General features: G+C 47.4%; 1 protein-coding gene across 1 annotated transcript in view; it reads left to right on the top strand.

The window, feature by feature from the left end:
* Positions 1-1,319: 1,319 nt before the first annotated feature.
* The window catches only part of ATP2B2 (ATPase, Ca++ transporting, plasma membrane 2), a 257,365-nt gene continuing 239,621 nt past the window's right edge, over positions 1,320-19,063 (top strand). Inside the window, exon 1 of the mRNA XM_006900551.1 lies at positions 1,320-1,576. Within this exon, the coding sequence (XP_006900613.1) occupies positions 1,378-1,576 (199 nt within the window). The 5' untranslated portion in view covers positions 1,320-1,377. The remainder of the gene's footprint in view (positions 1,577-19,063) is intronic.

Below are 19,063 nucleotides of genomic sequence, written 5' to 3'. Positions count from 1 at the left end.
CCGAGCTTTGCCTGTGGCATGTGCAAGAGTTGTATGTGCCAGTGGTATGTGCATTCTGAGCTGTGCACCCACTCTGAACTGTGTGTATATCCTGAGTGCGAGCTGTGTGTGCACAAGTTGTTTGTGCCTGTGGTGTGTGCACTCCAAGCTGTGTGTGCACCCCTAAATGTGTGTATATCCCAAGCTCCAGTTGTGTGTGCACCCTGAGCTGTATCTGCCTGTGGTGTGTGCGCCCTGAGCTGTGTGTGCACCCCAACCTGTGTATGCAACCTGAGCTTTGTGTGCCTATAATGTGTGCACTCCAAGCTGTGTGTGCACCTCAAGCTGTGTGTATATCCAGAGCTCAAGCTATATGTGCATTCTGAGCTGTGCATGCCTGTGGTGTGTGCACCCTGAGCTGAGTGTGTACCCTGAACTGTATGTGCACCCTTAGATGTGTGTGCATACCAAGCTGTGTGTGCACCCAAGCTATGTGTATACCTGAACTATGTGCGCACCCTGATCTGTGTATGCCTATCACATGTGCACCTAGGGTGCACAAGTCGGTATACAGCATAGCTGTGTTGACATAGACTGTGCATGATGACATGCTCAGCCTATGCCTCCCCAGTGCTGTGTTAAGGAGTGCCTGGGCAGGTATAGGCACCATATGGGTTTGCAGTATGTGCAAGTGTCATGTGATGATGTAGGGAAATGCCCAGAGGTCCTGATGGTCAGAGGCTGCTAACTGAAAGATTGGTGGTTAGAACCCCCAGGCACTCCACAGGAGGAAGATGAATCATCTGCATCTATAAAGACTTCCAGCCACAGGGACCTGAGAGGGCACTTCTACTGCCTAACAGGGTCATTGTGAGTCAAAATCTATTCAACAGCAGTGGATTTATTAAACCCTTGCTTTGGTATATGTGTATAAAAGGAATGTTGCTTGGGTGATATCTGCATGTGTGTTCTTATGTGTGTGTCTGTGCACATGTGTGCATCTGTCAGTGGGGTGTGGGGAGATGGTGTGCACTGTAGTGTTCCTGACGGCCTGTCCAATGAAGCCTGCAGTCTGCTGACTCACTCTTCTGTGCTTACCCCACAGAAGCCGCTGCCCTGACCATGTAGATGCCTGCTCTGGGAACAGCATGGGCCCCGCTGAATGGAGACTTCTGGGTCTGCAACCCTGAGCCCATCTGGCCCCTGGATCTCTTCCTGCACCTGGGGACCCCTATTGGAGCTCAGCACCACGGTCATCAGGCCACCTCGGCCACCCCCTTCCCCTGGAACACAGTCTGGAGCCAGGAGTAATCCAGTGAAGTGGAGCTAAAGACACTCGGAGCCATCTCCCCACACTTTCTTGCCCAGCACTGACCCCAGGAGGGGACTGCAGCCATCATGGGTGACATGACCAACAGTGACTTTTACTCCAAAAACCAAAGAAATGAGTCGAGCCATGGGGGTGAGTTTGGGTGCACGATGGAGGAGCTCCGCTCCCTCATGGAGCTGCGGGGCACGGAGGCTGTGGTCAAGATCAAGGAGACCTACGGCGACACTGAGGCCATCTGCCGGCGCCTCAAGACCTCACCTGTAGAAGGTAAGTGTGCAAGCTCGAAGTGTTAGTGGCCTCTCACCTCACCTGAGCTCGCCCCTCGGAGGATAGGATTTAACTGCAGTCTTGTCTCTCTTAGTTGTCACTAGTGCTTATCTGGTGGCCAAGTGATAAAGAGCTACACTGCCAACCCAAAGGCACAAGGTTCAAATCCACCAACTGCTCTATGGGAGACAGTCTCCTCCTGTTTGGTTTACCACCTCTGAAAGCCCACTGTAGGGGTAGGATCCGACTTGACAGACAACAACAGCAGCATGTGCATAGAAGGAGCTCTGGTATTTTAGTGTATAGAAAGTTGAGCTGCTAGCCTAAAGGTCCTGGCTGTGATGATTCAAATCTACCAGCCCCTCATTGGGAGCAAGATGGACAGCCCCTTCCCCCTATGAGTCACAGGCTTGGGAACCCACTTGGGACCAGTGAGTTTGAGTCTGAGTGCATATAGGAAAGACTGGAAGCTGACATTCACCCACAGGCATTTCAGAAGAAGGGCCTGGTGAAATACATCCCTGTGGAACCCTGTTCTACTCTGAGGCAAGTGGAGTCACCAGAAACAGGCATCAACTCAGTCAATAACAAAAAGCTGCTGCATGTGAGTGGGTTTGCAGACCTTGACAAAGCTGGGTCAGAGATGTAGGCAAAGAAACTCAGCCAAAATTGTACATGGGGTGAGACTCTGGGAACACTGAACTAACACACTAGACCCCACATGATTCTCTGTGTCACCACTGTGGACTGCTGCAGGACTGGACTCCCAGCACAAGCCGGAGGTCTGCCACAGGGGATGTGTAGCTCCTGAGTCCTCAGTCCACAAGGAACAGATACTAGGTGACTGCACAACTGAGGTAGCAGATAATCTACCCCATGTGTAGACAGGGTCCCAGGGTACCATTACCTCTGAGTAAGGTGATGTGGGTAATGGAGATTCAGGAAGGCTTCCTGGAGGAAGAGGTATCTGAGACAGACAGCGAAGGAAAGAGAAGGGAAAGCTCAGGCCCTGACATAAAGCAGGATTTTTTGGAATTCCACAGACATTACAAGAATGTGGCCCAAACCCCAAACCCCAAACTCATTATCATCAAGCCAGTGCCAACTCATAACTGACCTTCCTTGAGTTTCTGAGATTGTAAATTGCAAAGGAGATTTCCCATCTTCCTGTCAAGGAGCCACTGGCCAATTCAAACTACCAGAGATGTGGGCCATTTGGGTTAGCAGTGTAGGTCCCTGCAGACCAGGCTACTAGAGCTCCTTTCAAGAAGTTTGTCATTACTTGAAAAATAAAGGGGACTAGGTTTTTTTCACCTGTGAAATTGACTATTGCTGTGCCATTTTCAAACTAGATGCTTGTGGATCAGTATTCAAAAGTATGTAAATTATACTGATTTTTGTTCAATCATTCTATACACATTTTGTTTTGTACCCTTAATTATAATTAACCAATTGATTCTAATGTTTTACCAACCCCTTACATTGCCTTTCCCTTCACCCAATTATCTTTTCATTTTTACTTTCCCCTTCCTCCCTCCAGGAATTATTCTGTGTGTGAACTTTTCCTTAGCTTTTTATAATTGTGGCCTTATTCTGTAATAGGTAGTTCTGGTGGCAATCTCCTTTCATGTGATTTATGTTGTTGTTGTTGTTGTTGTTGTTGTTATGTGCTGTCGAGTCGCCTGCGACTCATAGCGATCCTATGTACAACAGCCCTAAACTCCGCTCTGTCCTGTGCCAATCGCACTGTCTCTGACACTCCCATCCCAATTATCCCAGTCACTGAATCAATCCACCTCATAGAGGGCCTTCCTCTCCTGCGCTGTCTCTCCACCCTCCCAAGCATGATGTCCCTCTCTAAGGACCGGTCTCTCCTCACAGCATGTCCAAAGTAAGTTAGACGGAGCCTCAGAATCCTTGCCTCCAAGTAGCCACCCGGTTTAACCCTTTCCAGAACAAATCTGTTTGTTTTCCTAGCAGCCCATGGTATTCTCAATACTCTTCTCCAGCACCACAGCTCAAAGGCATCAATTCTCCTTCGATCCTCCTTGGTCATTGTCCAACTCTCTGATGCATAACAAGTGATTGCAAAAACCATGTGATTTATAGCCTCTGAAAACTTGCTAGAAGGTCAGCTATGAGTGGGTTCCGTGAAAGTGATGAGTTTTAATGTCATAATAGTCCTTTGGTGACTGATGTATGCCTCTCACCCTCATTTCCACTTGATCAGTTCATGTTGTACAGTGTTCCGTGAGTTCTTCATTGTTCTTTAGCATTGCATAGTACTCCATTGTGGAAACATACCATTCATCTTCTGGTGGGCTCTTGGGCTCTTTCCACCTTTTTACTGTTTTAAATAATGCTGCAGTGATTTCTTTCTTTTTCATGAGGACCCTCTGAGATCTCTGATGAGGAAGGTCTCCGAGAAGGGAAGCGCTACATCCACAAGGGAAGACCATCAGGGGCTCCGCAGGCTCTGCCTTTCTGGTCCTTAGAGGGGCCTTTCACAATGAAGGGGTGGGAAAGAGTAACATAACGCTATAGGTCCTGGCTTTGTGTGGCTTGAGCCTGGCTTTCCCTCTTGGCATCTGTGGAAACAGTTAGCCTCTCAGCACCTCAGTAGAAAGAGCTCTGGTGTTACATTGCATAACTAACTGAAAGGTTCAAATCCATCAGCTACTCTAAGAAAGGACACTGGGAAGTCTCATCCCATAAAGATTTACATTCTTGGAAACTGATAGAGAGTTGCTGTGAGTCAGAATCAATTGACTGCAGAGGTAGCGGGTAAAGCAGTCACACTAGTAGCCCCCTTATGAGGCTGATGTGAAGACTGCGTGAAGTAGCCCACAGCAGCACTGCATACATGGGGAGATGTTAGGGTCTAGCCCCCAGTCCCAGAGACTAAATGTCTCTGCCTTCTCATCAATAAAATGGACTGTAAATCACTGAATTAGGTCAGCCCAAAGGTGCAGCATCTCCACACCCGATGTTGGTTTCTGCAAGATCTCCTGAGTGCCTTCTCAGCAGAGGGTGGAACTGCATCTCCTTCCTGCAGGCACCCAGCAGCATTCTGGCTGGGTGGGCCTGTGTCCCTCATCATGTGGGTACTGTTACCCACTTTACAGGTGAGACACATAGGCCACCCCACTTTGGACAACACAGCTCATCAAGTTCCAGGTAAGATGTATAAAGTCATTTCATCTTACTTGGATCCACAAGCAACACCCTTGGTACCAGCAGTCAGATCAGAAGACATATTGCATAGGGCAAGTCCACTGAGTTTGAGTTTGAAGACTCAAACTGATGTCAGTTTGAGGACTAAGGTGCATGATCTTTCCAATTGCTATGCATTGAGAGCTAAATAAAAAATAAAGATGGCAGAAGAAGAAGCAATTCTTTTGAGTTGTGGTATTGGAGAAGACTACCATAAAAACAAATAGATAGATTTGGAAAACTTATAACCAGAGTGCCCCTTAGAGGCAAGGATGGTGAAACTTCATCTCACATACTTTGGACATGTTGTTAAGAGAGGCTTTTCCTTAGAAAGAGACATCGTGTTGGGAAAGGTGAAGGATCAGCAAAAGAGATGAAGACACTCAAAGGAAAGGCTTGGCACAGTGAGTACAGCAGTGAGCCCAGGTATGTCGAGGTGATGAGGATGGCGCAGGAGAGGACAGGGTTTGGAGGAGTTATACTTGACTTGGCATCACCTAACAACAGCACCAAGCTCCAGACCCAGGAGTCCCTAAATCAAGCCTGTGTGACCCCTAAGGAACAACGGTTACCAGCTGTCACAGGGGTCTTGTTGGGTAGAACTGTGCTTTCTTTCCCCTTGTGCTTAGCATTGGGCCTTCCCTGTGTGGGCAGAATTGAACCTGGGGACTTCTTTTGATTAGAGAAATGCCCAACTTCCAGTTCCAAATAAAGAGCAACATGATCTAGGGCTATGCTGACCAACAGGGACCTCAGGATGATGCTCTCTGAGTTACACTGCAGGGCCCCTACAGGGCCCGTAGAAGTTAGCCCTCCCATTCACACCTGCTCTGGTGACGCAGTCCCTGCAATGTTGCTATGCTAACTCAAAAAGCCTTCCTTCTCTTGGGTTCGAATCCACAGTGGCTCCTCGGGAGGGAAGAGAGATGGGCATTCTCCTGCTCACAGGCAGCCTGGGAACCCCACTGGAGGGCCAGCTGTGAGCTGGAGATGAGGCAGCAACAAGAGGAGGAGGAGGGTCCACGTCCAGACAAGCGTCGGGCTGGGATCTCTGCGAGTGACATGGAACTCAAGGCGAGAAGTCCACGCCAGCAGGTGGACGCTCGGTGGACCATCCTCCCCACTGCTGCATGTATCATGGGCTCAGCTCACTCCAAGCCAGCAGTGTTCCTCTTGGGAGCCCAGTTCTAGAACAGCCTGTGGAGTAAATCTGTCCTCTAGGCCCACCCAGGGCAGCCTCTCCCTAATCTATGTCCCTCCTGTTCCTCATCCCTGATTTGACTCTGTTCTATCTGTAACCAGTGACTTTCACTGCCTGTCACCCCTCCTCCTTTCCTTCCTCTTTTCCAGTCTCAAACAGGTGAATCCCAGAAACTGAAGTTAGAGCCCTTGACCAGCTTACTGCTTGAAGAGCAATGTCCCAAACTCCCAAAAGTGAAACACAAAAACCACCGCCTCAAATAGAGTCCAAGTCCTAAAGATGCTCCATTGGGTTTCAAGGTTGTAAACCTTTACGGGAGGAAACTGCCCTTCTTTCTCCCAGAAGAGCTAGTAGATGTGAATTGCTGGCTTATTGGTTAGCATTCTAGCACACTGTCCCCTAACCACCAGCCTTTAGAGGGACGCTGGGAGAGTGCAGCTGAAGCTCTCCAAGCCTCCACTGCCATGTCTGTGAGTGGCCATAAAGACAGTGCCCGCCTCCGGGAATGTGACGGCACCCAGGTCACCAGCATGAAAGACGGCGTGTGTGGAGCACATTAGACAATGACGTCCTTGTCACTGTTGCCAGCTTACAGCCCTCAGAGGCCCCTTGAAAGAAGAAGTTGGTCATCTGCTCCCCACAGGTGGCCTCTGGGTCCACATGGAGGGTGGTCTGTCCTGATACACACAGGGTCACCCTGAGTCAGGATCAGCTGGTTTCTATCATTATATCCAATATACATGGGCCCAGTCCCCAAGAAAGATGAGATATTGGGACGCTCCAGCGCCCAGAGAGGGTGGGTTTAGCATGCTGTCTGAGGACAAGGACATAGCTCCAAGCAAGTGAGGGGGGGGGAGTGAGAAGGTAAACAGTGCACGGGTGAAGAGGTTGCTCATCCTTCCCCACCCGCACTTCATCATCCAGAGGTATGCCTGGGGCTCTGGAAATATTTTCAGGAGAGAGAGAGAGAAGGGAAGGAGGGAAAAAGAAATAACAGGAAGGAAGGAAGGAAGGGAGGGAGGGAGGGAGGGTGAGGAGGGGGAGCCTGTAGGGTGCAGACAGAGCACAGGATGCCTGCATCACTCTTGGAACATACCCAGAGCACAGAGGAGCACTCCTCTAACCTCTTCCCTTTGCTATTTTTCACGTGCCCCTCAATGTCAGGAATGGGCATCCTCAAAGACAAGACACAGAAGTTCTGTACTGAGTCACAGCTTTGGATGGTGGGGCCGGGGGAAGAAGATGGAGCTTCAGGGCTGGGGCAGGAATCCAATACCTCAGGGCACTGTGAAACAGAACCTGTGCTTAATTTTGCATGAATCCCACAACAGGAGAGCCCGGTGGTGGTGAGAGGGGCAGACAGGATGAGGACAAAAGAGGCAGATAACACAGATCATGCTTCATGTAAATAAGATGTTAAACGAGAACACCTTTTAGCCTCACAGAGGCTGTGGTCATCCAGAGAGTCACTGCCAGCTGGGCACTATGGGCAGCACAGCACGTGGCAGTCCTTCTGTCTATCCTGTATGTTTTCTAGTTCTCGGGGGGGGGGGCTCTCAGGGGCTGATGGGAAACTGAGGCTGCAAAGACTCAGGGGGGGCATGTCCCTGACCAGCAGGGAGGCGTGCCCACAGTACCAGAGATGGGTCCTGAATTCTGCCCCTAAAGCGGCTGATCATCTCTTCTAAGCCGCAGGACTCTGCTGGTATAAGGCCTGGAGGGGAGCTCCTCAAGGCTGAGGAAATGTAGATGCCTTCTCCCAGAAATGCAGAGGGGAGGAGGGGGCAGGAGATGACCTGGAGGCTGGGGAGGGGCCTGCCAAGCAGCTGACAGCGAGTGGGGTTGTGTTCTGCAGCCTCAGTTTTCATACTTGTCTCATGGGAAATGTGTTACTTCCATTCTGCTGTTTGGAGGCTAAGGCAGTGGGTTCAGAGTGATCCACGAGCTTCCTATAAAAAAAACTATTGTCTTCCAGTATTTATTGAGTGACTTCTATTCATTAGGACAGAAGCCCCCTTTCAAACTGTTTAAAGCACAGAGGAATATCCACGACCTGTGCGACCTGTGCTAGGGGCAGGCTGGCCTCCAGAGGAGCTGACCTGGGCCCTCAGATGTCAGGTCTTTGTCACCTGTGCTGTGTGAGCTTCACTCCAGGTAGAACTTCCTGTGGAGGTCTGGCAGCTGCTGGTTAACCACCCCCACCCTGGCCAGTGAAACCACCAAAGACAACTTTTTATCAGATACCCGCCCTCCTCCAATCCCAAGAAGACTCTCACTGGGTCATCTGAATCATGTGGCCACTGTCCTGAACCAATCTGTCTCCCTGTCTTGCATTGACTTCAGGCTCAGAGCCAATTTTCTATTTATGGAGAGTGAGGGGTAGGGTAGGTTCCTCAGGAAGAGTGAGGGGTATGGTCGGCTCCTCAGGTAATGAAGTTATTATATGTTATTGGAGTTATGTTTTTATGTGTTAGTAAGTCGACTGCAACTCCATAGCAACCTTATGAACAATGGCTGTGAACCCTGCCCTGTCCAGTGCCATCCTCACCAACTCTGACACACTTCAGCCCATTGTTACAGTCACTTTGTCAATCTGTCTCCCTGCCTTGCATTGACTTTCTGTCTTTCCAAGAATAATGTCTGTCCCCAAGGACTGACTCCTCCTTACATTACAATATGTCCAAAGTATGTGAGGTAACATTTCACCAGCCTTGGCCCAAGGAGCATGCTGATTGCACTTTCCCCAGAACAGATCTGTTTGTGCTCTTGGAAGTAGAGGTCATGAAGACACAGAGGCACCTACTGCATGCTAGTTGGGGTGTGGAGGAACAGAGGACAAGCAGCGTCCCTGTGGAGTATTGTGCCTGGACAGGAAGAGAAGCCTAAACTTGAGGAGAAGAGATCCAGAAACAGCAAATGCAGGATGACCATAATCTAACCACATCCTTATCCATAGTGTCACCAGGGCCACGGGCATCAGCCAGGACCGTCGAGGTCAGCTGGAGCAGTATGGTGTTATAGTAGTCAAGATGTAGAGTCAGCCTGTCTTGGTACAGACCCTGACTTTGCTCTTATTTAGCTATAAAAGGTGGGAGCAATTACCTAGCAGCTCTGTGCTTCAGCTTTCCCATTTCCACCTGAGGCACTCCTTCGTGCTCTGAGCATGACAGTGCTGCATTTGGAGCTTAGTGCTTACCACATAGTAGGTGTGCAGGCAGTGTTAGCTGCTCTTCTTATTCTCTGTGTGACTATAAGAAGCCACCTCAAGTTAATTAGTAGAAAAGGAAAAGACAGCTTAACTGAGCAGGCTTGAGCAACGTATATTTTAAAAGAAATGGCAGTGCTCTATTTGATGCAGTGTTTATAGAGCCCACTCCCCGCTCCCAACCACCCAATTACTACCAGGAGAAAAATTCTTTAAAAGCACAGCTTTCCGTGAAAGTGTGATGAGTCACATGGAGAATGCGACCCGTGCAAACTCTCTGAATCATCAGAAAAGTCAACCAATATGTTGAATGAGCTGTGCCCTCCGTTTTCCCCAGTCAACACCTTCAGTACCAGCAGTATGCAGATCAAGAGACATATTGAGTAAGTCTTCACCGGGGACCTCTCCAAGTTAGTAAGGAACAATGATATCAGTGTCAAGACTTAAGGTGTGCTTGATTCAGGCCATCGACTTTTCAGTCACTTGTTATGCTTCTGAGAGCTGCTGGACCATGAATAAGTATGACAGAGGAATTGATGCCTTTGAGCTGTGATGTTAGAGAGCAGTACCAAGTATCTTATGGACTGCCAAAAGAACTGATATGTCTTACAGAAAGGGCAGCCAGAATGTTCCTTGGAGATAAAGATGACAAAACTTCCTCTCACATACTTTGAGCATGTTGCTAGGAGAGGGCTGAACTTCTCATGCCAGGCTGGACTGTTCCTTGAAGATGGCTATCATGCTTGGAAAGGAAGAGAGTCAGTGAAAGAAAGATGGCCTCAGCCAGCTGGATTCACACAGTGACTGTAGAGGTGGGCACAGGTGTGTCAGGGAAGATAAGGATGACGCAGGATAGGGCAGGGCTTAGATCTAGGGACGCTATGAGTTGTGCTCGACAGCACCTAACAACAACAATCCATGCTCCCAAGCTGAGCTGCCATGGCAGTTGAGCATACAGCTGCTCAGGCTGGTTGGGGAGTTCTGGGGAGTCTGGACCAGAGCCACCCACTTTCATGGGCTTTCATGAGGACCTCCACAGAACTGGCTGGGGTGGGGGAGTCCCATCCTGTAGATTATGGGTGCTGCCTGGCCCCAGGGTGCTTTGCAAAGCCAGGCTCCCAGAAAAGGGGGTGGAAAAGCAAGCCTTTATAAGTGGGGCTCATTTAGGAAGCCAGTCTGAGTCACTTTGCAGGTGTCATTGTCAGCATGTGAGCCAGGCCTTTCTGAGTGGTTCTCTGTGATCACCACAGTTCCTTGAGGCCAGATGTGCCCCTAAATGTTGTTGTTGTAAGGTCATAGTTGACCCTTCAACTTGTTTGCAGAGGCAGTAAATCACTCAGGAGATGTCCCATCATTCTACTGCAAAGCAGCTTTGAATTACATGCCTTTCGTTTGATAGTGCAATTCCTTACCACTAAGCCAGCCAAAAGTGCTATGATATAAAGGGATCCATGCTTTGTAGGATAAACACTAAGTGCTTCTTTTGTGCTCTGAAAAGAGAAGAAACTAGAAGAGCATTAAGTTTGAGTCTTAACTCCACCCTCTAAGCCTCAGCATCCCTGTTTGCACATCATCTGTTTTAATATCTTCCTCCAGACCTGGTGGACATTGGTGGTCATCTCATTGCTTGTTCTGCTTCTCTCACACCAAGCAGACTTGTTGACCGACCCTGGTCATTGTTGAGCAGAGCCTGGGGTCTCCTGTGCTCCTCTGAAAGGAGGCATTCCATATGCTCCCCCAGACAGCCAAGACTGACTAGTGTCACCAATTAGTTACTAATGTAACTAGTGATACTAGTTAACAGTGCAGATACTACTTACAGCACCAATACTAGTTACAGCCGTGGCACTAGTTACAGTGCTGACACTAGTTACAGCACTGACACTAGTTACAGCACTGACACTAGTCAGAATGGTGAAACTAGTTACAGTACCGATCTAGTTATCACAGTGACATTAGTTATGGCACTGACACTAGTTACAATGCTGACACTAGTCACAGCACTGACACTAGTTACAGTGCCGACACTAGTTAGAGCACTGACACTAGGTACAAGCACCAACACTAGTTACAGCAACGACACTAGGTGACATAGTGTTACAGTGCTGATACTAGTTACAGCAGTGACACTTGTTACAGAGCTGGCACTAATTACAGTAGTGACACTAGTTAAGTGCTGACACTAGTTACAGCACTGACACTAGTTACAACAATGACACCAGTTACTTCGGTGACACTAGGTAAAGTGCTGACACTAGTTACAATGCTGACACTAGTTACAACACCAGTACTAGTTACAACACTGACACTAGTTATAGTAATGACACTAGTTACAGCAGTGATACTAATTCCAGCGGTGACACTAGATCCTAGTTTATGTGTTGAATTCTTTGCTGGGGCTCCAGGGCCATTTGCTTATTTCATCTCTGTACCTGCCCTGTGTGGGGACTTGCTCCCACCTCTCAGATAAGCTGAGAGCTCAGGAAGCCACCATTCAGCAGCCCAGCCAGGACCAATGCTTGGGAAGCGAGCATGGCCTCTGGGCACCAGACACACGTAGCCTTCTCACTCTGCAAGGCTGGCCTTCCAGGTCAGGGAGTCTGACTAAAATGCTCGGTGTGCGGACAGCAGGGGCAGATGCCCTGAAGCTGGAGCTAGGTGGACACAGGAAGCCAGGAAGACATTTATTATGCCCAAAGGTGTCTCCAGGCCACACACTGCAGGCTGGCTTTGCTAGACTCTGCATTTTAATTGACTTTTTACATGTGAGCAGTAGTTTTGTTTGGATTTTTCTTTAAACTTTGTCTCTTTTATTGTTGCTAAGCATGCACACAGCAGAGCATACACCAGTTCAACAGTTGCTGCATGTACAGGTTAGTAACCCTGATTCCATTCTTCAAGGTGGAGCCATTCTCCCTTCCTTTTGTTTTTTTCCCCTTCTTTTATATTCATTGTAGCACATTCCCCCCTTCCCTAGCAATTCACCCCTTGTTCCAGAGTCTTCTCACACATATGATGCACCATCATACGTACCTTTCACGTAGTTCTTTCTCTCCTTTGTTCTGCTGCAGTGTTCATTTCCTATCCACTCTTTCCCCATGGACAGTAGTTTTTGTTTATCTGCATCATTTGTGTGAGAAAGAAGTGAGCTCTGAGGGAAATCCCTTTCCCAGAGTGGGGCCAGTCAGAGCTCGCTGAATGCAGGAAAACGGAGGCTTTGAGGTGCCCAAGATGTAGAGACTGCTCTAATATATTTCTGAAATAGCAGACCTCTGAAAACTCTATGAACAATAAAGGGTAGTTACGGTTTTAGAGATAGAGCACAGACTTGAAGTATTCTGAGGATGGCACAGGATGGAACGGGGTTCAGATGTGTTGTTATAGAGTCGCTACAAGTCGTACTCAACTCGATGGCACCTAACAACAACAACAGGACATGGAAAGATGTTGAGTGGGTGAGGTTCTGGACTTGCAGCCCAGACTGGACCAGGATGATCCATTGTACATAGAGAAGCAGCTGATAAGATTCTTATTTTTTAAAAATCCTTTCAGTTTATGCTGAAGAAATGTGCTAAACTGTAGTTACTGCCTTGGGGCCCCAGCCCTGCTCTAAATTATATGGCTTCAGGCAGACCATATAAGCTTTTGGTGCTTCTGTTTTCATACCTGCAAAAGAGAGTAGAGAATATCCAGTAGTGACTTCCAGGCCCGCATTAGTCCGTAGGTTAAATGAGAACACACAGAAAGTGCCTGGCCCACAACTGGGCAGCAGGAAAGGTCATAGCGCCGTGGCCTTCCTCCAGTGCACCCTCCCAGGGTTGACAGTGCAGGAAATGGCTATCCAGACCTGTGTTCCAGAAGATTCCTTGGACTGGGAAGAGTAGGGACCAACCTGACTTTGGCCCTAACTGATGGGGACCTGCCACAAGCCCCACTCCATGTGCCTCAGTATCCCTATCTGGAAAGTAAAGAGAGCAGGTGAGATGGTCTCTGACGCCCCTCTCCTCAGTCATTCTAGAGTTGACATTCATCATCTATGCTGTCCTAGCAATGCAGACATCAAATTGACAAAGGGTAGTCAGCTCATGGCCAGATTCGAGGTCTTCTTTCCTGGAAAGCCTGTGACCTGAAACCTCCGAGTTGTGGCTGCAGGTGCCTGGGGCCCCAGTCCGCCTCTCCTCAGCAGCACATGGTTTCCAGAGCCATCTCAGGCTCTGCCGGGACAAGCCAGCTCCTCCAAAGTGTTTCTCAGCAACAGTCCCATGGCTCCCTCTTCCCAGTGACTGCCCTCCTTGAGTCTTCGTCATCTATAAAATTAACTAAGGGGTGAGCAACCTTGCTCAGTGACCGGACCATCTCTAATGTTAGTGTGGTCTTAGTCATCAGCTGTCCTTTCTGGGTTCCCTAGTGTCCCCCGGCTGCAACTCCCGAGAGCAGAAACAGCTGAGTCCTGCAGACCCACCTGTCACACAAGAGGCCCTATTGGGCAGGTGAGTTATTTACAGTCCCTGCTCACTCCACTGTGATCATCTTACTCCTCCTGGCACACTGTATGTGAAACCTGCTGTGGTTTCAGACCCGAAGTTATTTATAGTCGATGGAAATTAGTGCCTCAGTCGACGCCTCCCTGATCCCCCTGCCAGCATCACCCTTCACCCTTAAAGGAGGGCCCCTGGAAATTTCCATGGTCCCAGCAAGTGACCCCAAGGGCCATCTCTGACTGGGGATGTTCACTTGCCTCTGTGGTGGGATAGCTTTGGAGAAAAATGTCATAAAGTTGAAATGTGAGAGTCAGTCCCTTGGCTAGAAGATAGGGAGCACTGCTGGAGCAGACAGTCTGTGAAGGAAATGCTGTAGAACAGGTAGCTGTTCACTGGAGAGGACAGTGGTTCCCTCCAGGTAGAAAGAGCAGTATGAACAGAGAAATCAAGACAAAGAGGAGGGAAGGGACAGCCATTCCCTTTGCCTGGGGCCTGAGGCTTGGAGCAGGGAAAGAATAGAAGTAATGATAATAATTAACATAATTGAGCATTTCAGATGTTCCAGGAACTGTTCTGGGAGCTTTACATTCATCGTTACCTCATTTAATCCTCCCCGAAGCCCTTGAGTAGGCACTAGGATTGTTATAAACATGGGATCTGAGATGCAGAGGAGTTAGTTGAATCATTTGCTGGGGACACATACAGATAGAGAATTGGATCCAAACCAGCAGGCCAGCTGCAGAGCCATGTTCAAGACCCCTGATGAAGGCAGACTAGTGTTGAGCCAAGAAGTTCAAGTTCAAGTGAGAGGGAGTGGGGAGACTGTGGAGGATCTTGAGCAAAAGAAGCAATGTGGCTAAGACAATCTATGTGGCAACCATGAATGTGGCTGGAAGTCAGAGCAGCTCCTGGAAGTAAAGTAGCACCCAGGGAGGGTCAGAGTGGTGACCCTGGGGAAGAGGATGCTGGGCATGGCAGGACACAAATGCGTCTGGCATTGCAGGGAGGCAGGGGGAACAGACACAGGCTTTAACTTCAAGGGTTTAACTGTATGCCAGAGAATATCTGAGAGTGAATCACTATATCTTTTACCAACATGGCTCTGTGTGAGCTCAAACCTCCAACTTTTTAATTAACAGTCAGGCACATTAACCATTTGCACCAGCTGGGAGTTTGTAGGGCCTGTCCATGAACCTCTGTCTGTGACTGTTGTGAGGAAGGGATGAGGTGGTCTGAGTAATTGCAGGAAGTACACGGGGAGTGGAAGCTGGCATCAGAAGTGTTAGTGTGGCTGCTGCCGTTCTCATGCCCACCATCCACACTACTGTTCTATAGATTAAGAAACTGAGGACCAGAAAGGGAAAGGTGTCACCCCTATTCACACAGCTTTCCTGCAGCAGAACCAAGTGAGAACAGAGAGTGCCTGATCCACAGTCTCAATGGGCCTGTGAAGGTTTTTAAAAAGACAAGTAATTCCTAAAAGCCCACCACTCGGAGAAAGAACATTGGGTCTCTTTCCATTTCTGAACATTATAGAGAACAGGAAGCAGTGTAGATGAGGCTGATCGAGTAAAGGGACGTGAAAAAGTGGTGCTTGGCCTTGTACGTCCAGTAACAGAAAGGCAAAGCAGTGGTCATTTTGACTCCTGGCAGCCGTGTGTGTCTGTCACAGATTAGAACTGATTCAAGAAAGGCTGTGGTCTGCATGGAAGTGGAGTGCCAGGTCTTTGTTCCCTCAGAGCTGCTATATTTAAGTTTTAAGCCATCAGCCTTCAGGTGAATGCTCAAGCACAAACCACTTTTGCCAGGGACCTTCAAATAATAACAACCACCCCACCAAAAGACAACGGAATGTTCCTGTGGCGCTCTCGCTCACTCTCTTTGAACTTTTCTTTCTGCATTTGTGGTAATGCCACTTTAAGACAAGCCAGGGTACATGGTTATAAGCAACAGAAGCTGAAAGTGTAAGAAATAGAAGATTTTGGGACAGCATCAAGTTGGATCAAAGGCTGGGAAGTGTGGCTCAGGCAGAGCAGGGCTAGAGGCAGGGCAGGCAAAGCAGCAGCTGGAGCTGAGGCACTCGGTAATCAGGGAACATCGACTCAAGCTGGCTTTGGTCACAGTCCAAGCAATGATGGGCTGTGCTATGGATGTGTAACAACCAGCTCTACAGGTAAGAAGACAGTCTTCATTTGTAACGTTTGCCCACTTCCACAGTGTAAATACTCCCACCATATCACAAATATAGCATCACTAAAATGCAGAAGCAGAAAGAGACATACAGCAGCACACCATTGCATATTGTTTATATATGGTATTGTGGTTAGGTGTTATCAAGTCAACCACAACTCATAGTTATCCTTGTTGTTGTTGTTGTCATGTGCCATAAAGATGCCTGTGACTCATAGAGACCCTATGTAGCCTAGCTCTGAAACTTGCCATTCCTGAGCCAATCTCGTTGTCTCCAACAGACCTAATCTCATTTCTCCAGTCAATCCATCTCATCCTGGGTCTTCTTCTCTTGCACTATTCCTTCACTCTTCCAAACATGATGTCCTTCTTCCAAGATTGGTCCCTCCTGGCCATGTGCCCAAAGTATGTGAGACAGAACTTCAAAATCCTTGCCACCAGTGAGAAGCCTCGTTCCACCCTCTCCAGGACAGACCTGTTTGTTCTCCTGGAAGTCCATGGTATGTTCAACACTCTTCTCCAGCATTACAGCTTAAAGGCATTGATCCTTCTACTTTTATCCTTAGTTATTGTCCAGCTCTTGGATGCATAGCAAGTAATTGTGAAAACTATAGCCTGAATCAGGCGCACCTTAGTCTCAGACTGACATCATTGCTCTTCAAAACTCTAGAGATATCCCTGATAGCAGACTTTCCCAATGCAGTTTGTCTTTTTATTTCCTGAGTGCTGGTGCCAAGAGTTTTGATTGTGACACTAAGCAAGCTAAAGTTATCCATCTATATCAATCTATATGCAGAAAAGATCATTCAGGAGGCTGGACTTTATGAGGAAGAAAGTGACATGAGAATTGGAGAAAGACTCATCAACAACCTATGTTATGCAAATGACACAATATTGCTTGCTGAAACTGAAGAGGACTTGAGATATTTGCTGCAGAAGGTCAAGGACTGAAATCGTCAATATGGATTAAAGCTCAACATCAAGAAAACAAAGATTCTCACCGCTGGACAATTGGCAGCTTCCTGATGGATAGAGAAGAGATTGAGATTGTAGTTAGGAAATTAAAGACAAATGTTGTTGTTGTTATGTGCTGTCGAGTTGCCTGCGACTCATAGCGGCCCTAACAGCAGTATGTTCAACAGCCCTAACCCTGCTCTATCCTGTGTAAACAGTAAACCTGAACCTTGCCCTACTCTGTGCCACCCTTGCAATCTCTTCTATTCTTGAGCTCATTGTTATAATCACTGTGTAAGTCCGTTTCTATGAGTAGCTTTTTTCTGACCCTTCACCTCTCCCAGCATGATGTGTCTTTCCAAGGACTACCCCTTCCTAACAAAATACCCCAAGTAAATATGATGAAATTTCACTCTCTGTGTCGCCACGGAGCACCCTGGCTGCTCTTCCTCCATAAGACTTGTTCCTTTTTCTGACAGTCCTGTAATATTCCGTACCCTTCTCCAATACCACAATTCAAAGACATCTATTTTTCCGTCATTTGTATTCATTCATTATTCAACTTTCAGATGCATAGGAAGTAACTGAAGAGACCATAATTTGGATCAGGCACACCTTACTCTTTACACTGACATCATTGCTCTTTAGCACTTTGTAGTCTACTGTACACAGATGCAATAGGCTATTTATTCGAGAGAGTACATAATAGATCATTATAAAACATACTAAGATAAGATAACTGATAAGTGGCATGTTTTGTGTATTTATTGCCTCTTTACATATAATTTGTATAATTATACTGTTATTTTAGTGATGGTTGTATTTAACAACCACCTCAAAAATACCTGAAAGATTGTTGTGGTTTTTTGTTGTTGTTTTGAGGGGGTTTTTGAGAAAAATATTTTGGCTTTTTTCTTTTAAGCTTTTTATTATTATTTGAGTGAATGTTTACAGAGCAGATTGTATTCCATTCAACCATCCCCAATTGGTTTGTGGTTTGCTTACAATTTTCACTATTGTTATGTTTCTGTGGGGTTTGTCTCCCATCCTCTTCCTTTCTAGGTTTTTTCTTTGGATAAGTACTGCCCTTGTGATGCTGTGTGACTGAGTGCTCTGTGTGCTGAGGACCTTTCTGGTGTTCATGGTCACCTGTTTCGAGTCGAAGCCCACTCACAGCTGACCAGAGGGTTTTCAAAGGCTGTACATTGCATGGGAGGAGATGGTCCATATTTCTTCCGCAAAGCGCCTGTGATTCAAACTGTGTGCATCTGGAGTGGCAACACAACTACCGTTAGTCTGCCTCTAGTTTGGCTGTCAGTTGTGCCACTGAGCTGACTTCAATTCCAGGCTCAAAGGGTGGCCAAGGGTCATGTCTCCATTGGGCCAATAAGCCTAGCCGTTACTGTTACTGTGAGTTGTGTTCTACATTTTTCACCCACTCTATCCAGGGCATTCTGTTGTGATCCTTTCCAGAGTGGTCCTCAGTGGTAAGCAGGTACCATCTGATTCTTCTGATCTCAGGGTTGTGAAAGTTGAGGATTGTGAAGTTCATTGATGATGCTATGAACTAACTGTTTCCATGCATCTTCCCTTCACCTGTCTTTGCTGCAGACAGAGAGATGGGTGCACCTTACGTGGCTACTTATATAAGTCCCCAGTGAATCCTCAATCCCGATGGTAGAACATCATCTGTGACATGTTTGACCTTGGTGTCCTTGAGCCCCATGACCAGTGACTCTTTCCCTCAGAGTGTTTAGTTATAGTGAAGGGGTTTACATAATATTGCTCCCTGTTGACTTTACGATTCATGTGGATATATTGACAACACATATTCACGCTGAAAAATGTCTAGTGATGTTGAAAAATCACATGCTAAACCTATGCATGATGATGGATCCCTTTCACTCGCTTATATCTGTTCAGCTTGTCTGTTTGCTTGTGTATACACTTGTTGATGAATGTTTATTGTTGCTGGTAATGTAGAGTTTGGCATATAGTACTCTATTGTTGTCTGCAACTTGTTTTAGGGAAGATACACAAATCATATTGGTTTGTCATACAATCATTCATAGACATTTGTTTCACAACATTGGTTGCCATTAACAATAATTATTACTGTGTCTACTCAGTCCTTTATCATATATTGCCTTTCCTTTATCCAGTTTATTAGTTATTAGTTTTTAAACTTACTAGTTTTTACTACCCTCTCCCTCTTTTCCCATCCCTATTATCCCTCAAGATAG

Source organism: Elephantulus edwardii, unplaced genomic scaffold (genome assembly GCF_000299155.1).
Source record: "Elephantulus edwardii isolate Elephantulus edwardi_28Jun2011 unplaced genomic scaffold, EleEdw1.0 scaffold00288, whole genome shotgun sequence".
Classification (NCBI taxonomy): Eukaryota; Metazoa; Chordata; class Mammalia; order Macroscelidea; family Macroscelididae; genus Elephantulus; species Elephantulus edwardii.
This window is presented reverse-complemented; position numbering and strand designations above follow the sequence as displayed.